Below are 20287 nucleotides of genomic sequence, written 5' to 3' on the forward strand. Positions count from 1 at the left end.
AGGGGTGAGAACTCTGCATATTGGAAAAGGACAGCCAAATGATTATTTAAAACCAACAGTGGGGACAAAGTCACTTCAAATCAGTTCCTTATTGCAAAGTTATTTTCTAATAGAAGCAACCCAGCTGCCTGGTGGTGTCAATAAATGTGGATGTAATAATCACAGTCCTGTTATTTGTCCCTCCTCAAAAGAACATCTACATTTTAGAACCTCTATTTTTTTTCTTTTGAATTACTAACAGTGGTCACTTTTGCACGGGCTGTGGGACCTTACTCATATCTGTGAGCAGTTATACATATGAATAATTCCGTCCACCTAAATAGAACTATTTTGTGAGTAATTACTTACCAGCTTGAATCAGGGGTTCCCAATGTGACATATACACATTGGCATGCTCTTCCTGGAATAATGAAATCGTATTTGCAATACTGGTATTATAAGAAGATGCTTTAAGATTTTCCAGTTAAAAGCAAATGTGGAACAAAAAGATGTTTCAAGCTTACAGAATAAAATGCAGTTTGATTTAGTGGAGGGGTATAATTAGGGGCTGCTGCTGATTACGCTAGTTACAAGCTCAGATCTCTACCTGAAGGTATCCCATATAGGTTTCCTGGCTTTGCGCAGCCCCTGGTTTTGTTCAGATGCACGTACGCTGATGATTCCCCCTTGCAGAGCAAGATACTTGTTACGGTCAGTCTTGTGTACAGTTTGCAGTAGCAATACCCCAGGTAGCTACCTACGCATGGCTGATCTCCGCAAAAGCCATCTGCCCCACTGAAACAATCCCTCACGTGCTATCAAGGCTTGTGATAGCATCTATATGTTCTTGCTTGCTTGAGTGACCAGGATTGCAATCTCTTTTGCCCAGGTGGGAGGGAAGCAAGCCACCAACTTGGGGACTGGCATTGATGCCTGCAGTGACTCATTTGACAGGGAGTCCTCCTGGAGTTGGCTTCATTCCCCATTTGCCCTGGGGCTGACTGTCCCCTTCCTGGCTTGTCTGCTCTCAGATGCACTAGGAAGCACTCAGGGTTGTTCTTGGACCTTGAAGGGAGTTGACTATCTACGGTGCAAAGCTTGCATGAAGCCACTGAGACATCTGTTTTTGTAACAAGTCTGGATTATTTGTTTAACTGAAAGAAGAAAAAGAAAAAAGTCCTTTTTTTTTTTTTCTCCAAATACTATAATTGTAATTACAATTATAAATATTAGATAGTTGTATTACAAATACTACAAATTCCTCTGCCTCTCATGTCCTGCTGAGTATGAGGAGAGGCTTGTCTCCATGAGTTTTAGAAAAGTTTTGCTACATGAGACCATGCCACAGTCCCATGTTATTTGAGTAATCCACCTCTTGAGCGTGGCTGGAAGCGGCCACATCAAAGAAAGACACAGAGACCCCGTGGCAGGCAGCTACAGGGTAACTTGCTGTGGCAAAAGATTTTTCCCTAACCCCATCAACTGAACTCTGAGTCCTGAGAGTTTATAACCCTTCCAAAAACTCTTTAAAAATAAAACCCTCACAACTGTAACCCTCCCATACATAACAAGTCCTTTTGCTGAGCCCAGCTAAACTTTTGCCCTCTGTGATATCTTGTTCCACCGGATCATTGTCGGTTGTGTAAACATGTGTTTCTTTTCATCAGTGTTAAATGTGCAGCCTCTCAGCTCCCCTGCCCTTCTCCACGTCCTGGTATCTTGGGATGGGGTGAGTAGCCATGCCCAGATCACCTATTTTCTGCTGTCTTGCTTCTCGCTTGACAGTCCTTTTGCTGAAACTCAGCTCAATGGCAGCAGAAAGGTTTAGCTGGGTCAGGGTAGCTCGGGTGCCTGAGTCTCCTTGGCCAAGAGCACCCCACTTTGCCCATGCTTCTGTGCATGCATATGAAGAGATGCTGCAGTCTCCACTGACTATGATCAGCTGTTATTTCCTTTTTATATGTGTCAGTGTGGAACATATTAAAATTTCTCAGTAGTGGTATGTTAGGAATCCCTCTGATGCCCCACCTCTAACTTAGCAGAACAATAAAAGCAAGGTTGTAGTAAGCCTTTGAGCAGCTGGCTGTCTATATATTCCTTCTTTTTTCACATAATCTAATTCAGACTATTATCCGGGTAGCAGTGGCACTACCACTTCCAGACACCATCCGTCCTTGTCCTGTTTGCTGGAATTTCGTTGCGTGGCACGGAGATCCTTTCTACCACAGACAAGTGTAGCCTTTCTTCTGGTGTCAGGGTATTGGGCTGCTGGTGCCATGGAGACACCAGCCCTAGAAATTCCACCGCATCACTATTTTTCAGCTTCTCTTTGTTATTCTTCTATTTGCATCAATCATTGTTACGGCTTACGCTTGTCACATTTACATGCTTATTATTACTGAGCTGCAAACTGTGTCGGTCTGGCAGTGCGGAGGCAGCACAGGTTATGTTGCCCTTTAAGACATGTGAGTTGAGGATCTGAGTTAATGCCTCAGCTCTGGTTTGGCAAAGGTTAAGCATACCATGGCAGTGACAATCGCATTACTGTCATAGCAGCACGGCTCAAAGAGAGTGGGACCTAGGGGAACGCTGTTCCCCTTGTTAGAAGACATAAAATTGTTACCATGAGCCAAATATTTGGGTTCCCTAATTATCAGAGGCCGAGATATATGGATGGTGGTCTGAATTTTGCCTGTGTATAAAAGAAGAGAGGATTTTGCCCCGAGGGTCAGAAAAGAGGGAACATGTCCTTCAATCATGTGCTATCTATCTCCAGCATGCATAGCACTCGCTGCTGGTCCCAGTGGCAGGGATGTCTTTGCTTAGTATTAAAGAATACGGAACCCATTCCTACTCCTGCATCTGTTGTTAACTCCAGTCCTTTGAGTTCTCTAGAAAATATGTAAAAGAGAACAAAAACTGCCCACCTGCTTGTAACACACTCCAACAGGTAGAGGACACATGCCTGAATGCCCTAGACCTCTCAGCAACTTGTAGTTTGGCCAAGAGTAATTTTGCCTCATGTTGGGTCATAAGACTAAAGTAAAGGTAATTACTGAAGCAAATCCTATAGCTAATGCTTGGCTGGGAATATTTGCACTTTAGCCAGCAGCCACCTTTGCTGGTTTGCCTCCTGAGAGGGATGGGCAAACTTACTTAGACAGCTCAGCTCTGCGCCTGGTGCTTCACTGACCAGTGATCCCATCCAGCTCCCTCTGGATGAGCAAGTGGAAAACTGTATTCCTCTCAATTCCTGTCCCACACTCAAGACCATGACTACTCTGATATTCAGTGAGACACAAGAATAAAGAAAGAATCCAAGGCTGGCATCACCTCACCATTAAATGGCTCTACTAGCTCATTAGAGAGAGATCCCATACATGCCCCTAATCAATCTATTTAAAGTTTCCTGGAAGCAGGAAAAGGAAAGAATAAAAATACAAGCGCTCTTTTGTCCACCAGTAGTTATTCTTTGTGAATGTATTAAAAACCTTTTCTCCATGTTGGCCTGTGCCTGTCTGCTGGCAGGGCGCCAGCTTGCAGTACCCACTAGAGTTTGTTATTTCAACCGCCTAGCAGGAAGGCACTGTTAGCTCCCCCTCTCCTAGCTACCTGAAGGACTAGAAATATTCTTGGAAACTTCAAAAGGAGAGGGGAGCTCAGCCAGCTCAAGTGCTGTTCAGCTTAATTTGTTCCACCTCATGCACCGGGTCCCTGCCGCGTGAACACTTATGGGGGCCTTACACAAGCCGCCCCATCAAAGCCCGGGGAACCAGTCCCATGCGTCCTCATCCCAGACGTGCTGATGCTCCCAGGGGTGCTCGCAGCAGTGTGTTCTTCCATTATGTTTGCAGCAGTTACGATGTTGTTTCTTACACTTCAAATACCGTGGTCTTCCTATTTTCTCGGGCTGCTTACAGTTACAGGTATTCATCTCCTGAAATATTAAAAGACTTAGCGAAGCCTCACAGCAGAACGCGATGTGCAGGAGTTTCTCTCAACTACCATCAGTGTGTTTGACATTTTTGACTGCTCGGAGGTAGCGTCCGTTTTATCTTCTTGGTTTTTACGGGACAATGCTCTGCAGTTGCTGGCTGGCAGGCGGTAGGACAGCGCAGCCTCAGTAGGACCAGAAGATGTGCTTCCCTCCTGTGGACACCCAGATGAAGAGGCTTAAGTCCCTTCTTTCGAGCCTGTCTTCCTTCCCGCTGCCTTTTTCCTTCCCTTCTCCTCTTGCCCGCCAGCTCTGGCCAGGAGTGCGTGTTATTCGTGTACCCTCCTTGCAGGCGCGCGCTGCCCTGCAACCTGCTGTGTAACGGGTGGATGGAGCTCCCCTGCGATGGGTGAGAACGTTCCCCTTGGTGTCAAAGGGGACAAGCTTCAGCACAGCTGGATGTCAGCAGGGCAAATGCTCATTTGGCACAATGAGGCCTCAGGAAAGCATTTCACTTATTTAGACCTGTAAGGATCTCACTCAAAATATTTAGTTTGGTATTTGCCCTGTCTCGGGAGGGGAAGAAACCTGTTCATATGCTGCACGGAGGCATTTCACAAACAACTGGAGTTCCCTGTGTTCACCTGCTGCTTCCAGATGGCCGCTCGGTGACTTTGTCAGGTGTTTTGAAAGGCGGCCGCGGAGCGGAGCAAGGATTTTGATAGCATATACAGGAGGCCAGCTACTTTACTGCTGGAACAGAAATGGCCACAGTAAAATAACTTGATGAGAGGACAATTACATTTAGTTACGGAGCTAAAACATACACTGGAGCTGATAAAGCTTCTGAGTTGATTCAACAGAAAGCAGGACCAGGCACAGCATCTTAGGTCATCTCTCCTACTAGACAAACTGTTCTCTTAAATTGCTCAGACGGTCACTCGTACGGTTTTGTCCCACAGCACACAGTGCTTCCCAAGCCGTTCCCGAGCACGGTGCGGGTAGTTGCCTGGGCTGGAAGTCATCTGAGTGCTGCGGAGGCTGGAGGAGGTCTGGGAACAGACCATGCCGTGCCATGCGGCCGCAGGGCTGGAGAGCCACTCCACGGGGGTGTAATGTCCGAGAGGAATTGTGGCCTTGGAGCAAGACTTGAGCTGTGGACACGCAGAACCCCTTGGCAAAAGGGCAGTCCGGCAGCCGCTGACACCTGGGAGCTGTGGTCGAGCGTGGGGCAGCTCTGTACACAGGGGGCCGCCAGCCGACCGCCCAGCCGAGGCCTTGGCAACTCACCGCAGGAGCAGAAACAACGGTTCCCCAAGTTCCCTGAAAGCACAGATCTGTTATTCAGAAATGCCCGCGATGGGTCGCCGTGGGCCATGCCCGCATTGCGGTCGGGCGGCAGCAGCGGGGACGCGGCGGCGCTACCCCACGCCCAGGGCTGGGGGACTGGAGGTTGTCTCCGGCACAGATTGCTCCTCCTTGCCTTCCATCCCCAGCCCCTTTCATGGCCTGTCTCATGGCAGCGGGGAGTTTAACCCTGCAGAACAAACCCTGGTGTAACCCTGGCGGAGTTTGCCTAACAGTCGTTTCCACTCCAGTCCAAATCTTGGAGCGCAAAACCCCCAAATCCTCATCTTTCTGGCCTAAACTTTTCCAGGCTAGATAAAGTTCTCGAGAAATCCATTTTGGTCTCATAAAGATCTTGGTGGCTTTTTTGTCAGAACAGCAGCGGCGAGCTACACGCACACACGCGCATATATACACGTATATAGTTAGTGACACTTTTTTTGGGGCTGGAGTTTGGAGAAGCTGAGTAGTCTCGTAACTCTTCTGTTTACATAACAAATTCAGAATGAGGGAACCACATGGTAGGATCCAAGTAATTGTGTTTACTGAATATGCACAGCATGCAAGGCCAGGCTTAGTTATATATACACACTGCTGCTCCAACGGGATTTTGGCAGCCTCCAAAACATAAAAGGCATTGAGTGACTTGAATTGTACCCTCACCATTCAGTAGGAGTCTCAAACACGGAAAATGCACAGCAAATGAAGGCCAAGCTGAACATACGTGCATGCCTAATTCGGGGGGCTCAGGAGCGGGGAACAGCTCAGTAGAAGTACACCATAAATGAGCTTTTCCATTGCTCCCTTCCTACCTTCCAGGGTAAAAGTGGTGCAGATCCAATAGACCTTTGGAGACTTGCTCGGCTCCTTATTTTTTCCAAGATACATAGCAAAAAGGGAATTTCTGTTTACGTTCTCACAAAGTGACTGGCTAAATAATTCCAGATGATGGAATTTTCTTCTGTCCTTAAAGCAAAACAAAACCTTCACCACTCTCTAAATGATATTAAGGCTATGATAAAAAAAATCTTTATTTTAGCATTCAAAAAGCAGTTAATAGCAACATAAAGTTGGAAAAATAACCCTAACTCTGCCCCTATGTCCATGTGCAATACAGCCTTGGATTGTATGTTCATATGGTCTTTCTCAGGGATGTCTTCTATTTTTTCCCTGCAGTTTTTAGGTAACAGCTGTAGCAGTTTTAGGTAACAGCTGTAACAGCTTTTAGCATGTTATGTCTCTATGAATTCCTGAAAACTAGTTATATGGAAAGGGCACTATAAGCCTATTACTAACAACATGTAATGCCCATATCAGTGAATTCTGAAAAAATGGGAAGTAGTGATATTCATCCACTGTTAGACCAAAATGTTTTTGTAGCTAATTTTCAGCCTGAGAATATGAAGTCACTTTTGCATCTTTTTCTTTACAGGATGCTGTAAAGAGGAAGCATTTTAGCTTCCTTTTTGTTAGCTTGGCAGATGAACCGTTTACCACAGTTTTTCACATGAAAAGAAACTGAGGAAAAAACAGATCTTAAATAAAAGAAAAAAAAATTCTGTGTGAAATTGTTGATTTTGGTAGAAAAAGTGTATTTTCCAAATGAAACAAAATGCCATCACAAGTACAGCTGTAATGATTAATGATTACAGGTGTACTTGCTTCTGGTTTTGGACAGAAGGATAGACTGGAAGCTACATAGGTCACTCCTGATATCATGTACTGTCTAGGATTTTATAATTTCAGACAGCATTTCAAAAAGAATATAACCTTTAAAAAAAAAAAAAAAAAGAAGAATGCTAATTTAAAGTGAAATGCCATTGCATAATATCAGCTGGAAATGGAAAATGTCATGTCAACATACTTCATCACAGTGATGTACCTGAGTAAAAATATTTAGACCTTTCTACACGTCCAAAATCTACACACTAACTTCTATATGTTTAAATGTCCCTGTGAGACTTTTTTTTCCATATATCTCAATTATATATGGCATATGTACTTGAAAAAATGTATGTGTATACTTCACATAGGTATGTCAGGAGACACTGGCATGTGCAAATAGGCCGGTGTTGCCTGCAGTCCCGCTTCCGATACCTACACACTCGTTTTGCCAGTATGTCTATCAACAACTGTACAAAATTTTTTCACAAAAGATGGGTCCCATTTACATCCATGGTCTCTCTTTTTACTAACAAATATGTGATAACTGTACTTTTTTCTTCTTTCAAAGTTTTGTTACCAAAGCCCGCTACATTTCTTTGCCAGGGAAGTTTCAGGGCAATTTTAAAAGATTGTGAAAGTGTTAATACTTTTTGTATTGTGCTGTGCTTATCCTGAAGAAGGTACTGACGTCTTCCTTTTCTCACATTTTTCCCTGCTTCTTTCCAGCTTTCTCAGAGTGTTTTCGTGAGGCAGACTCTATGTCATCCAATTATTTCCTGAAGAAAACTAGAGAGATAAGCCTTTGAAAACAGAGCCAGGACTCCAGATTTCTCTCACTGTATTAAATCATACTGATCAAAAACATAGAAAGCTATAGAAGCACAAAATTAACAGTGGGACAGAGAGAGTGGGAAATGGGGATCCCTGGACATACTATTACATGAGATGAGACCGTCCAATATCAAGTAAACTTATTTGGACAGAAAGCGAATTACTGGGTGTGTAATACTGATTAACTATGTTGGAAAGAGACCTTGCCAAGCAGCGTGTTTTGGTCAGCCTCTTTATAAAGAAGAGTAGGAATGTAGGTAAAAGGTTAAATAAAAAAAAAAAAAAAGTGCATCACTCCTCCTGTTAGCTAATCCTTGGGCATCATCTGCATGAACCAGAGTAGTGCAGTTCACTTCTGGGAAGGAGTCTGTCCCAGCTCCCATGACGGAGACATTTCTCTCTTACCCTGCTAAAATGTTTGGAGGGATATTTATTGACATGAATGAGACTGTGCATAAATGTATCTGAGATCCTAAGTGGTTAGTGTTGTTTAAGCTCCTTATACTGCAAAGACATAGTATCTTTTTAATGCCATATCCACCAAAAAACTTTTGCTCCAAGAGAATATTCTAGGTCATAGGTCAGACTCCGTGAAAAAAATAAGGTCTTTTAAATCGACAGTCACATCATTTTTTTCTTTCCTACTTAGGGACATGGACAATAGCTTGAAACCCAAAAAAGGCTTTAAAAAATGTCTAATACACAGAGCATCCCTAATTACATTTCTTCCCAGCATGAGACCTTGTATGTCACTTCAGCCTGAGAAGTCCCGACTCCCAACTTGGATGAACTCTGGAAGTGTTTCTGGCTGCTATGCACTCCTCTCACCAAAGTGTTTGAGCAAGCTATAAAGCAATACACAAATCATCAAGCACTCTGGTGGGGAGGCCTCGTAATTTCAGGCTGTTTGGGAGATGAGTATCAGTCGGTTTAGAGTATCACCAGAAAACCAGTAAACAGTTTTGAAAGAGGCTTGTATAAGGCAATAAAGGCACACATCAGCTCTTTAAATAGGCAAGAGCCTCTGGGGGAGTATTTCTGTGTGACCAGGGAACTGTTTTATCACAAGTTTCTTCAGAAAGTCCTTGCGCTTTTAACTTTACTTATGACTATCCTTTGCTTCATCAGGTTGTATTTAGATGGATAATTCACAGCTCTTTCAAGCTATAGCTGTTTGTAGTAAAAGCAAAATTAAATCACCCACTTGAGACTGCGGGCTTTGTGAGAAGGATCAAGGGGCTGTGATGAAGCAGCTGAGGTAGATGCCCTCCTTTCCCCGCCGGCACAGAGCTCTGGGCAGCGTTTCAGGGGCTGTCCTGTGCCTGTTTTCTGGGGGATCTCCTGGTCTCCAACATGCACCAGCAATCCAGGTGCCTGGGTGGATATCCACATGACTCCACCTGCATGTATTTTTTTCCCAATTGATAGCTGGGATGTACTTGCATGCTATGGAATCCAATGTATTTTTCAGATGCTTCTCTTTAATTAATGGGTAAGAGATTAACACTGAGCAAGTGCAGCCTGACAAGTAAGCAAGTAAACACTTGTGTGCATGTGAGTTTGGTACTCAGGCGGGCAGGGCAGCCAGAGAGCTGGGTAGTCCTCCATGCAGTGCAGGTCAGTGCTCAGCAAGTTTCCTGGGGGACTGCTTTGCTCATGCCTGGGCTCGGACCCTCAGCATCCCTCCAGCCGGGGGTTGCCCCTTGTCCCTGCAGCACAGCAACTGCAGGAGACCGACATGCAGCCCCTAGAGCCAGGGGTCAGCCTGCCTCCAGACTTTCCATGTGCTACCTAGGCCAGATATTCCCATCTGTAATGCAGGAGGCAGCCCAGCTTTGCTCCCCTCCCCTTTGACACTTTGAGTGGATACACGGTCCTTTCAATTTGCAGAAATCTCTGACGTGCTACTAATCACCAGTTTTGAGGGGAACCCATTAGGGACATCGCCAACTGAAAAAGATTGGCATTGTACCCCTTGTGATGTTAAAAGTCAAAAGGTTCTCCCCAGTAAAATGACAGAGCAATGCTTAAAGTAATAAGGCCTTGACATCTCCTTCCTAATGCCATGTACTCTACCTACTGTGGGAATGATGCTCACTCAGAGCGTATATTTTGGCTAGCAAAAATCCTGTGTGCCTTAATATTATTTATGTCTGTTTTCCTCCAGAGGTCTTTTTGGTCAGGATTGTGATTTATATTGTTTTTATTCCAGCTACGCAGGAGATTCTTTGACGGATTACAATCTCAGCAAACTCTAACTCGAGAAGAAGAATGACAGCTAAGAGACTTAAACCAGACTTTTCACCATCCTGGAAAGGAACTGGCTGCCAGTATTTGGAGTTTTTTTAATACTCTACCTCCCTCTGCTGTTATCAGTGAGAAGTTCCTCGACAATGGGAAATCATGTACTTGCAGCTTCGATTTCCATGCTCTCGCTCCTGGCGATGATGGGAGACGCGGACAGTAAAACAGACAGTTCCTTCATGATCGACTCCGACCCCAGCCGCTGTATGAGGCATCACTATGTCGACTCCATCAGCCACCCCCTCTATAAGTGTAGCTCAAAGGTAAGGACTTCCCTCACCCCCTTGCAGCAGGGTGCTGTGTCAGTGGAGTTGTTAAAATGAGCCATTTTGGGTGATTTTTCTCTGCACAAATTCCTTACTACCAAAATCTAGCTGCAGAGACATACAGATGTAGAGACATCTGAGTGTGTACATCAGAACTGGGACTGGAGAGAAAGGCTCTTGACTCTATTTTCACCTTTTCAAAAGGAGAAACACACCATGATGGTAAAGCTAATATGCCATAAATTGTAAGATTCAAAGGAGCACATTGAGGTCTCAGCCGCCAGTGCCAAGGAGATGGGCTAGTTTGGAAGTTTAGATCATCCCAGTTATCCCCTCCTTCAAGTGAGTCTTTAATCCGGAGTATGTAAACTTACAACTTTCAAGGTGAAGTACTGAGATAAAGAATCAAGATGTAAAATGGTAATGAAAAAAGAATGTGAAAAACGTCGCTAATTTTTTTCCCCATTTAGTTTCAAGGCCTTTGTTTTCATGCAGAATGACAACTGGATGTTTACTGTAGGGCTTAGGAGCAGAAGGAAATACAAGATTGCCTTTCATTTGAGATTTCAAGCCTAAAAAATTTTGTGTCAAAATGGTTTAGCAGCCTGCGCACGTAGCCTACAGTCATTTATTTCATTGTGGGGAGAAACAATGGGAAAATTCTTGCTGGTCCCTTTTGTCTTGTCCTGATTTGTTCTGGCTGAGTTAACCCAGCTCATATTCAGATATAAAGTCTCCGCTTGGACCATCCCTCTGTCCCGTGGAAGGTGGCTTTGCCTTATGCATCCACATCCCTGGATTAATGAAAAGGAACAACTGTCAGCACCAACACTTTTGCCAGCCCTGTGTTGGGTAAAAGAGCAATGGGAGGCAGGTACATGACGGGGTTTAGGACAAGAGGGCTGCCTGTGGCGTTGCCTGATGGCAAACCCCAGCAGCGGAGATCCTGGGAGCATTTTTGAGGAGAGAGGATCCACACAGTTCAGACGGATGCAGCGCTGGCTGCAGAGACCCCCAGATGCCTTTGTGTGCAGAATGAGTTATTTGCTTCCCATAATCAGCGCAGGGGTGAGGTAATATCACAGGTAGCAGCGGGCCATAAAATTTAAAATAAAGCACAGAGAGAAGCGTCAACTGAAAATAAGACCTGCTCGGTGCTCTGCGCTCCTCCCGTGCACCAGGACGGCTGCTGCCCTGGCTGTGCACCTTCAGCGGGGCTTGCCCTGTGCCTGCTCGCCAGAGACAGGCTGATGGCCTCGAAATTGGGCACAGGGGAAAGCCCCGTTTTGGGCTGCCTTACACTGGTCTCACAGCAGCGCTGTCTGCGTGGCTTTCCATAACCATGCCTGATCCACAGAAGTGGGAGATCGGAGAGTTTTGCCCTACTGCTTCTGAGTTCAAAGAGTAAAATCATGCATTACTTGTGATTCAGGAGAGATCTTCTGGTTTGCTTTTAGCCTAGACTACACCTTCCCACCATCTGGGAAACATCCAGCATTAACATACAAACTGCAGAGATGCATCTGTTTGTGCAATATTGATTTTATTGCTGTTGACTCCAGTGAGAGGCAAAGGTGAAAAGTGTAGGTATGCTGGTAGTGTGGGTGGGTTTTACTCACTGGTATGTGGGTGCTAGCAGCCCTCCTCTCTCAAGGCACTTCAGATCACTTATTAGACCAGAGAAGCCACAGCTACCGCGACGGTTTGGTCCAGGAGGGTGATGCCTCACCCAGCTGGCCCTCTCTTTCAGCTCCGTGCTCTGCCAGAGAGCAGGAGGAGCTGTCGTATGTAACTTAGGCAAGAAGGTAGGTAGCCCCCAGAGGCCCTTTGGTCTCCAGCTTTGGGTAGGATCCCCCTGTGGCCCTCTACACGCAGAAGAGCAAATGAGTAACAAGCAGCGACTTCACTATGGTGGTGAGAAATGCAGAGTACAACTGACCTGGGCACAGTGCCTCAGCCAGAAGAGGATAAACACAACAGGTCCCAGCCCAGCCCCTGAGGCAAATCCATCCTGGAGCATGAAGGATGGGGCTTCTCTGGCGCCGGGGCCAGAAGACTGCTCTATCCCGGTCTCTGGTCTCGCCCAAGCCATCGCCCACCCATCCCCATTCCCCGGCTGTCGCGGGTTCCCACAGCCCGGCTTTGCCTCCGCTTGGTCCCGCATCACCACCAGCTCTCCAGCGGCCGCTGCCGCAGCCGAGCTCTCCTGTCCCTGGGCCGGCCGGGCACTGGTCCCAAGGCTGCTGCCCCAGAGCTCCCAGCCCCGCAGCTCCACAGCCTCCTGCCTGTCCTGCCGTTAGCCCGTGCCTCACCTCTGGCCATGATTTTCTTCCATGCTGAGGCCATTGCTTCCTACACAGACCAAGGGCTTTTGCTCCTCATCTGGCTCTCCTGGCGGAGGCTTTTTGGATACTTGTATTAGGTGGGGGGCTGCTCCTTGGTCCACGTGATGGGGAGCTGTTACTGCGCCTGTCCAGGACTGTGCCGGTTTGTTGCCTGATGGCTGGGATGTGCCGCCGGGTCCGGCATGCTCCTGCACACCTCAACGACACCCTTTCACTGTGTGGCTGCCTTCCTTGCTCCACCATCGCCATCACCATCCTCTGGGTTTTTCTTAAAATCCTGGCTGCCATAGACATCAGATAGAGGGTTATTTTTCTGAAGAAAGAACAAGAGGAAGGAAGGAAGGAAGGAAAGAAGGAAGGAAGAAAGGAAGAAAGGATGGAAGGAAGGAAGGAAGGAAGGGAGGGAGGGAGGGAAGGAAACCCACCAGCAACTCAATTTCTTAGCATCCCTAATGACAGAGGAAAGCAATCAGGCCTTTAGAAGTGGGACTGATGGAAATGAGAACACAGAATGCATTGTAATGAAAACCATATTATTTCAAAACTGAGCTTTGAGAAAAAAGCTGTTGACATAAACATTTGTAACTCCGACTGCAAAAATGTCAGTGACTTTTTTTAAATCAAGCCTTTAATGGAAATCATGTTTGAAAATATTATCACATCTCTTGGCTTCTCAAATTCCACAACGGTTTCAAGAACAGTTTTTTAACAATATTGCAAGTTGTATGGACTTTCTCATGAAGTGGAAAATGAAAACAGTTTCCATACAAAGTGAAATAATTTTGACATTCTCTCTGTTTGTTAAATCAAGCTCTTTTTGTTTTTCTAAGGTCTCAGGGATCTGAATCATCCAATCATCCTGGTAGACATATGGCTTCTGTTCTGGATATAATATATAAACACAGACCAATATTAGACTTGCTAATGAAAATTAGATGCAATGTCTGTTCCTTATATATATTGTGATAAAATATAAACAAGTCAAAAAAAGGAAGGTTCTGCGGGAGTAGCTGTGGGAATTGTGGTACCTCTTGTTTCCACCGAGTTTCCATTGTGAAGCTTGGACTGACAATTGATGTCAAACAGAGAGTTTGCCATTTTTTGGCGTGATATATTGGTTCCACTGAGCCATCCTTTTTCACTCTGTATATTTTCCCTTCTAGTGCAGCATAGAATTACAGAAGTTAAAAATGGTTTCAGAAATTGCAAGACGTATTATGTTTGCTGTCCGTCTTGGTTAAAAAAGGATTATGTCCACCGTGCTTCTCTTTGGAGGCTGCCAATTGTACCCACATGGGAAGTAGTTTTGTTACATTTGGAAACATCCACTCAATATAATTTAATCATTAAAATCCCTCTTGCTTGTGACCTCAGGCAGATGTTGAAAACAGGTTTCCAAAGCCTTTGGAAACATAGTCCATTATAGTAACAGAATGTATAAAAGAGACACAAAAGAGGGATGGGAGGAGGTCGTTTGCTCCTGAAAAACAGTGTTTTCCTTTGACTTCAAGGAAATGTTTGTATCAGCTCATGAGGTATTGCCTTTCCTGACCATATTGGATTCTGCCTGACCTCTGTCCCGGAGACCCACTGGTCTTCACCGATGTGCTGGATCGCCTGGCCGCTGCAACCAGAGCCTCCTAAATTACAGTATTGGCTGTCACAAGTGCTTCCTCCAGATGTGCCAGAAGAGTGCTACCACTGACAGCCTCGCACTGAAGAATCCAGCCCAGAGACACATGGGCCAGATGAAGAAAGATTTAGCAAATGTTTGCAGACATTTACTCATGAGGTAGCTCAGGAGATTTTCAGCAATGCCTGCTTGCAGCCAGGCCACGGATACTGTGTGGAAGTCTGTTCTCATGCATCTCAGCCCATCTGCTTTCGGGCCTCAGTTTGTTGCTGAAGAGAGTGGAAAAGAGGACTACAAACACCATTAATAGCAAACCAGTTCACAACTTCTGAATTTCCAGAATACGGTTTGAATGATCGGAGTCGAATATTGCCTCAGATTTGGGTTGCTCTCTTTTGTGGCCTACCAGATACCTATATGACTGCTGATTTTAAGTAAGAAAACCTATTCTTCCGTAGCTGCTCATACACGAGAACCCTGCGGTTCCCACGTTGTAGCACGCTGTGCTTCTGGATCCAGCATCGCAAGGTGACATGCAGAAGCTCACTTGTGCGGGGGATGAGGGGAGCCAAGAGGCATGCATATCAGGTTATAAAATACCCACACATTTTTACTATATATACACCCACTGTATTACTGTGCTATGCCATCATAGCATTACTAATTATTTAGGTGATAATCTCTATTGCGCTATAGTATACGGTGCAATAAGCAGCTGGTGCGATTGACTAAATGGCAAAGCAAAGCTTTTAAAGTACATGCTATTTCCAGCTCATTTGCACACCTGCCAAAATCCACTGGTGCTCTTCTGGATTTATGAGGAGGAGGAAGAGGTTAAATTTTGCTGAGGACTTCAGGTTAGCCCAGAAATTTAGAAAGCTATCAAAATGGGAAATCTGAAATTTTTTTATCCTGCAAGTTTGACTTGATACCTGTGGTGCTGTGCCATTTGTAAAAGTTTACACTCTCATCTAAAACCAGGGCATAAAACCAACACTGTGTAATTTTACATGATATGAATACTGACCATACTCTTACTAAAAACTAAGTAGCTAGCAAAATTTGAGATTAAAATTAGAGTCTCCACAGACTAAAACATGTTTTTAAAGACAAGGCTTGCTAAGCAATTATAAATGCAGTTGCACATTGAAGAAATATTGACTGATTTTGCATTAGAAAGCTTGCTGTTCATAAGAAATGTATTGAGACACAGATATTGGCACATCAGATAATTCTACCCTATAATTACATTGCTGCAACTCTTCTGTAGTCCTTAATCCTGTTCCTCAGGGGTTTATTTTTTTTTCCTGGCATTTCCGAAAGTACCTGCAGACACAGGAGCAGATGCGTGCCATAAAAAGTCCTTAGAGTAACAGTACCAGAAGCGACTAACTGTTCCAGCTCCAGAAGCATCAACCATCAGAAGTCACCTCCACCATATAGCAACCCGTGCTGTCATATTTGGGCTGAAATCACAGAATCATAGAAATGTTGGTTGGAAGGGACTCTGGAGGTCCTCTGAACCTCCCCAAAAGCACTTGTGGACATTGCACATCCCCCTTTGCCGCTCCTGAGGAGAGTTTGGCTCTGTTGTCTTTGTAACCTTCAAGCAGTTGCCAGCTGCCGTTGGATTGCTCTTCACCCTCCTCTTCAGCCAAATGCTTCGGAATAGCCTATGACAGAGAGTGCCGACCGTCCGCTGAACTGGTCAAAGTGGAGGACCTAACAAGAGCTGTCAAGATGCTGGGAAGGGAACTAACTGTTCTAAATGTCCCAACCTGCTGTCTTTCCTTTGCAATACAGGCAGGATTAGATACCTGTGTAGCTCTTTACCAGCTGCCTGCCTGTCACTATGGGAAGTGAGTTTTGTTTACCAAGAGGACAAAAGTGGACCTTTATCTATCAGTAATGGGGTGCTAGCAGTGTAATGATTGTCCCTTTCCCTGTTCTCATATACACTAAAGAAATTGGTATTAAGGAGCTCGATACACCTGATATGTCTAAAGCCGGGGTGCGGCTCAACAGCACACTGAAATTTCCTTCTCACCCTATTACTACTAACAGTTGAAGCGAATTTGCTTATGAATATCACAGGAAGGGGACCATAAATTTATGCTACAAATCATGAAGGATGGCAGTTTTTTTTGAAAGCAACAAAACCTGATCTCTTAATTAAACCAAGAAACAAGATGGTATCAACCCCAGATCATCAGCTCATGAAGACATCTTCCTTGTGATCTGTCTGTGTTGACTGGAACTGTAGTCATTAATATATTAATACATTTCCAAGCAAACCATTTAGCATGCAAGTACTCTTGGAAGAGTAATTTTTAAGCACTGTATAATGGATGACCAGTGCCTTTCCCGTAGACACAGACAGTGCTGGTATTTCCCACTTGATACCAGGAATATTCTCTCCCTCTTTCTCTCTCATCTTTCCTTATGACTCTGACTAAAGAAAAAACTAAGATTTGACATACCTGTTTGCAAGACTTGGAGATTTGCAGCCAGTTGAGCATGTGTAGTAAAAGAAGCTCAAAAAGGTTTAACTTTGTAAAATATTTGCTGTCACATCCATAGTTATCCTTTTAGATTGTCTGGTAAAAACATGAGATACGTGCAGCATGGTTAAAATGTAATTTCCTTCCTTGGTTATAGGATAGACTTAGAATCGGTTTACTACCTACTTTCTCATCTCTGTCACATTTTGACCTTGTTTGGATGATACAGTCAGTTGATTTTGAAATTTGTGTTGGTTAAGCAGAATTAGCTGATATGGACTTAATATTTCATTCCCCATGAAGGTATAAGAACTTGTTCAAACTTGTCCAACACTTAACCATTATCAAGGTGGTAACAGCTGTTTCTGACCACACAATTTCCTGAGCTTTAGAAGATCCTTTCCATGTTTTGTATAGAGCTTAGTAGACTCTATCCATCTCCTCTGCTCAACAAGGGGTGTTTGGAAGAGGAGTAGGTGATTCCCCACGGGCTTTCCTTCCTTAGTGCCTTCTGTTGTGCAAGTTACCTTGTTCTGGTCACAGCTCAGTTGGTGAACTCAGAATAAGAACCATGGAGCCTGCAGTGCTTTTGGAAAACCTCACTAGCGAACCCCCATGTTTGGCAATGAGTTAATCTTGTTTACATTTTTACTGTCTCATGCTATGCAGTGCATTTTATACAGATACAACTGATGCAATTATATATATATATACACACACACACATGTAATTGCAAATACATACTCAAGGTGATCTTTGTAAAAGGAGGGAGCTAGAAACTTACTTCTTTAGAAGCAATAAACTGATCATCTTCTTTATATTTCTACTTTATATGTTTATATATCTAAGTATTTGAGACATTCACTGGCCCCAAGGACCAGTTCTGCTGATCACTAGTATATACACTCAAAACACTGGAAAATATCCAATCAAAGTATCAGTCTGGCTGATGATTTAAGGGCTCAGCTGCCACAAATCTGGGGTCAGCAAGCCATAGTTGCAGTCACCATGCCTGGAAAGCAGGGTTGGCTGGGATCATTTGGAGCCCCAAGGTCAGCTTTCAGAAAACCAGGGCCTGAAGTCCTTATTGGTGTTGGTGCCCGGGGCTCCAGATGAAGCCTTGCTTTTCCTCCCGCCCATGTTATCTCCTCCGCTCTCTCAGACACAGCTCAGGGGCAATGCCCTGTGTGGGGCTAGGTGCCCTCGCCAAGGTGGGGAGATGCGGTAAGTGAAGAAAGACCAGCCAGACTGGAAGGAGGTACCCATCTGCTGGTGTTAGCTGTGCGCTGGCAGCCGCCGGGGCAAGTTTCCTAACCCGTCTCTTTTCCTTCGCAGATGGTGCTGCTGGCTCGCTGCGAAGGGCGCTGCAGCCAGACGTCGCGCTCGGAGCCCATGGTTTCTTTCAGCACCGTCCTGAAGCAACCTTTCCGCTCCACCTGCCATTGCTGCCGGCCCCAGACCTCCAAGCTGAAGGCCATGCGGTTGCGATGCTCGGGGGGCATGCGGCTCACCGCCACCTACCGCTACATCCTCTCCTGCCACTGCGAGGAGTGCAACTCCTAGGGATGGACCTGCCACAGCAGAGAGGGGACTGGGATGCTGCTGCTGGGGAAGGCTCCCGAGAAGTAATCCAAGGTGAGGCTGACGCTCCCAGCGCACGATTGTAGCGAGGACGGGACTAACCAGGCTGGATCGGATCTGAGAGCTAAAGTGTAAAATATCCTGGGGCCCTGGATGGCGCCGGTACCGAAGTGTATGCTGTGACAAAGGCAAAAGCACGAGGACTTGTTCTTAAGAAGCCTTTCTGTTTTTCTGAAAGGATATTTTTTTGAGTTTCTTCTTTCTCAGGCTCAGCTCTGACTACAGAAAGGTGCTTTTACTTTAGGCCAAGGGCAGCAGGGGAAAAGAGAGGAAGGTCAGCCGATGACAGCACTGCGCTCTGGAAGTTGGCGTTCGGACAGAGGATGGGCATCAGTTCCCACATACAACCTCTTAACCTATCAATTTATTCTCAGTCTCCTAGTTATATTGGCCTTCAAAACAAACTGTGTTGTTGGCAAGGGTTATCTGTTACTGATCTAGCAGCCAAGCGCTGGATGACTTTAACTGTGGTTTAGCAGAAATTACAAATAAATCATTGGAAATTGAACTGGATATGAAATGTCATGCTGGGATTACCCAGCCCTAGCCAGCTGAAATGATTATTTGCAGCGTGCGGCATCAGAGTTCAGTGGCTGAGCGACTCTTGAGAAGTGAAAGGTCACGAGACTCATTATTCCCCTCTAAAAGCCTGGAAATGTGACATATCACAGCTGTCACAAAAGCCATTATTCAAGTGCTAAAAACTAATCAAAGATTAAAATGACACGTACTAAATGGAGTCTTTTCTTAACTTGGGTAGACCTGCTGATGTACAGAGCCAGAGCCACCAAAATAATGACCAAACCTGGGATTTATTTTCATCTATAGCTCTTAGGCCATTGAGTTAGTAGCATTTTGCCTTTTAAAGACAGGCAGTCCTCAACACAGGGGAATCACGCTGACGTGCCCATAGGAATTTTAAGGCAGAGTCTGAGTCCCAGCGTTATCCACTTGACCACAAAGGCTGTGTTTCCACTTACCTGACAATCGGCTGCCTGGGGTCCTGGTTGCCTCACCATCCAGCTTAGCAGCTGCTCGGGGAATGGCACAGCTCTTGGCTGGTCCATATGCCCAAGCATTCTTTGTGCACACACAAGGACGTAGGATGCTGTGGTGGGGTTAGTGCAAGCCCAGACCTCACCCGTGGGTGAAGCTGTCCCACAGACAGGGCATCAGAGCTGCGGGCTCCTGCAGAGCAGGGGTAGCCAGCGCTTCTCTGTAAGAAGCAAGTGAGGCCATGAGCTGCTTTCCCCTGTAGGACCATTGCAGAAAGAAATGCCTCGAGGAGCTGAATGAATCGCAGTGATTGATAGGGTGAAAGATCTCAAAATAGCAAAGGATCCCGAGTTTTGGAATGGTATTTGGTATTTTCAGAGAAACTCTGTCCGCCCTCCATTAACAGGAGGTTTTAGGAAGGTTCAGTCATAGTCTCTTGTGACTGCAAGAAAACAACATAACAGTTCTTATCTCATATTACAGTTCCTATCTGCTTAAATGGCATTATATCCAGTCAGTCAGCAATATGTCTGTGATGTTCACATAAACCTGTCTAACCCATTTTTTTTGATAGAAGTCATGAAGATGTTGAGAGCGTCTTTGCTGTGTAAGGATTCAGAGTCAGTGCACTTTCTACCCCTCAGTAGCACCCATGTGAGTGGTCCCAGTTATTCTCTGGGACGTGCTGGAGCAGCTCGCCTGCACAGCAATGTCTGGCAGGACCCCATGGTGAGGAGGGGAGGTCCTATCCAAGCCCAGCATTTGGTCCATCTGTTCAGCACCATCCAGTCTGTCTGCAGCAAATGCCATACGCAGCGGCTCGAGGATGCACACTGACGTTGCAG

General features: G+C 45.3%; 1 protein-coding gene across 3 annotated transcripts in view; it reads left to right on the forward strand.

Annotated features, from left to right (window-relative positions):
• The window catches only part of LOC115344067 (norrin cystine knot growth factor NDP), a 37039-nt gene extending 17858 nt beyond the window's left edge, over nt 1-19181 (forward strand). For all 3 annotated transcript variants that reach the window (XM_030020883.1, XM_030020882.2, XM_030020881.2), the window contains 2 exons: nt 9969-10323; nt 18141-19181. In XM_030020883.1, coding sequence (XP_029876743.1) covers nt 10150-10323; nt 18141-18368 — 402 coding nt within the window. In that variant the 5' untranslated portion in view covers nt 9969-10149 and the 3' untranslated portion in view covers nt 18369-19181. The remainder of the gene's footprint in view (nt 1-9968; nt 10324-18140) is intronic.
• Nucleotides 19182-20287: the final 1106 nt, after the last annotated feature.

Source organism: Aquila chrysaetos, chromosome 7 (assembly GCF_900496995.4).
Source record: "Aquila chrysaetos chrysaetos chromosome 7, bAquChr1.4, whole genome shotgun sequence".
In the NCBI taxonomy this organism is placed as follows: Eukaryota; Metazoa; Chordata; class Aves; order Accipitriformes; family Accipitridae; genus Aquila; species Aquila chrysaetos.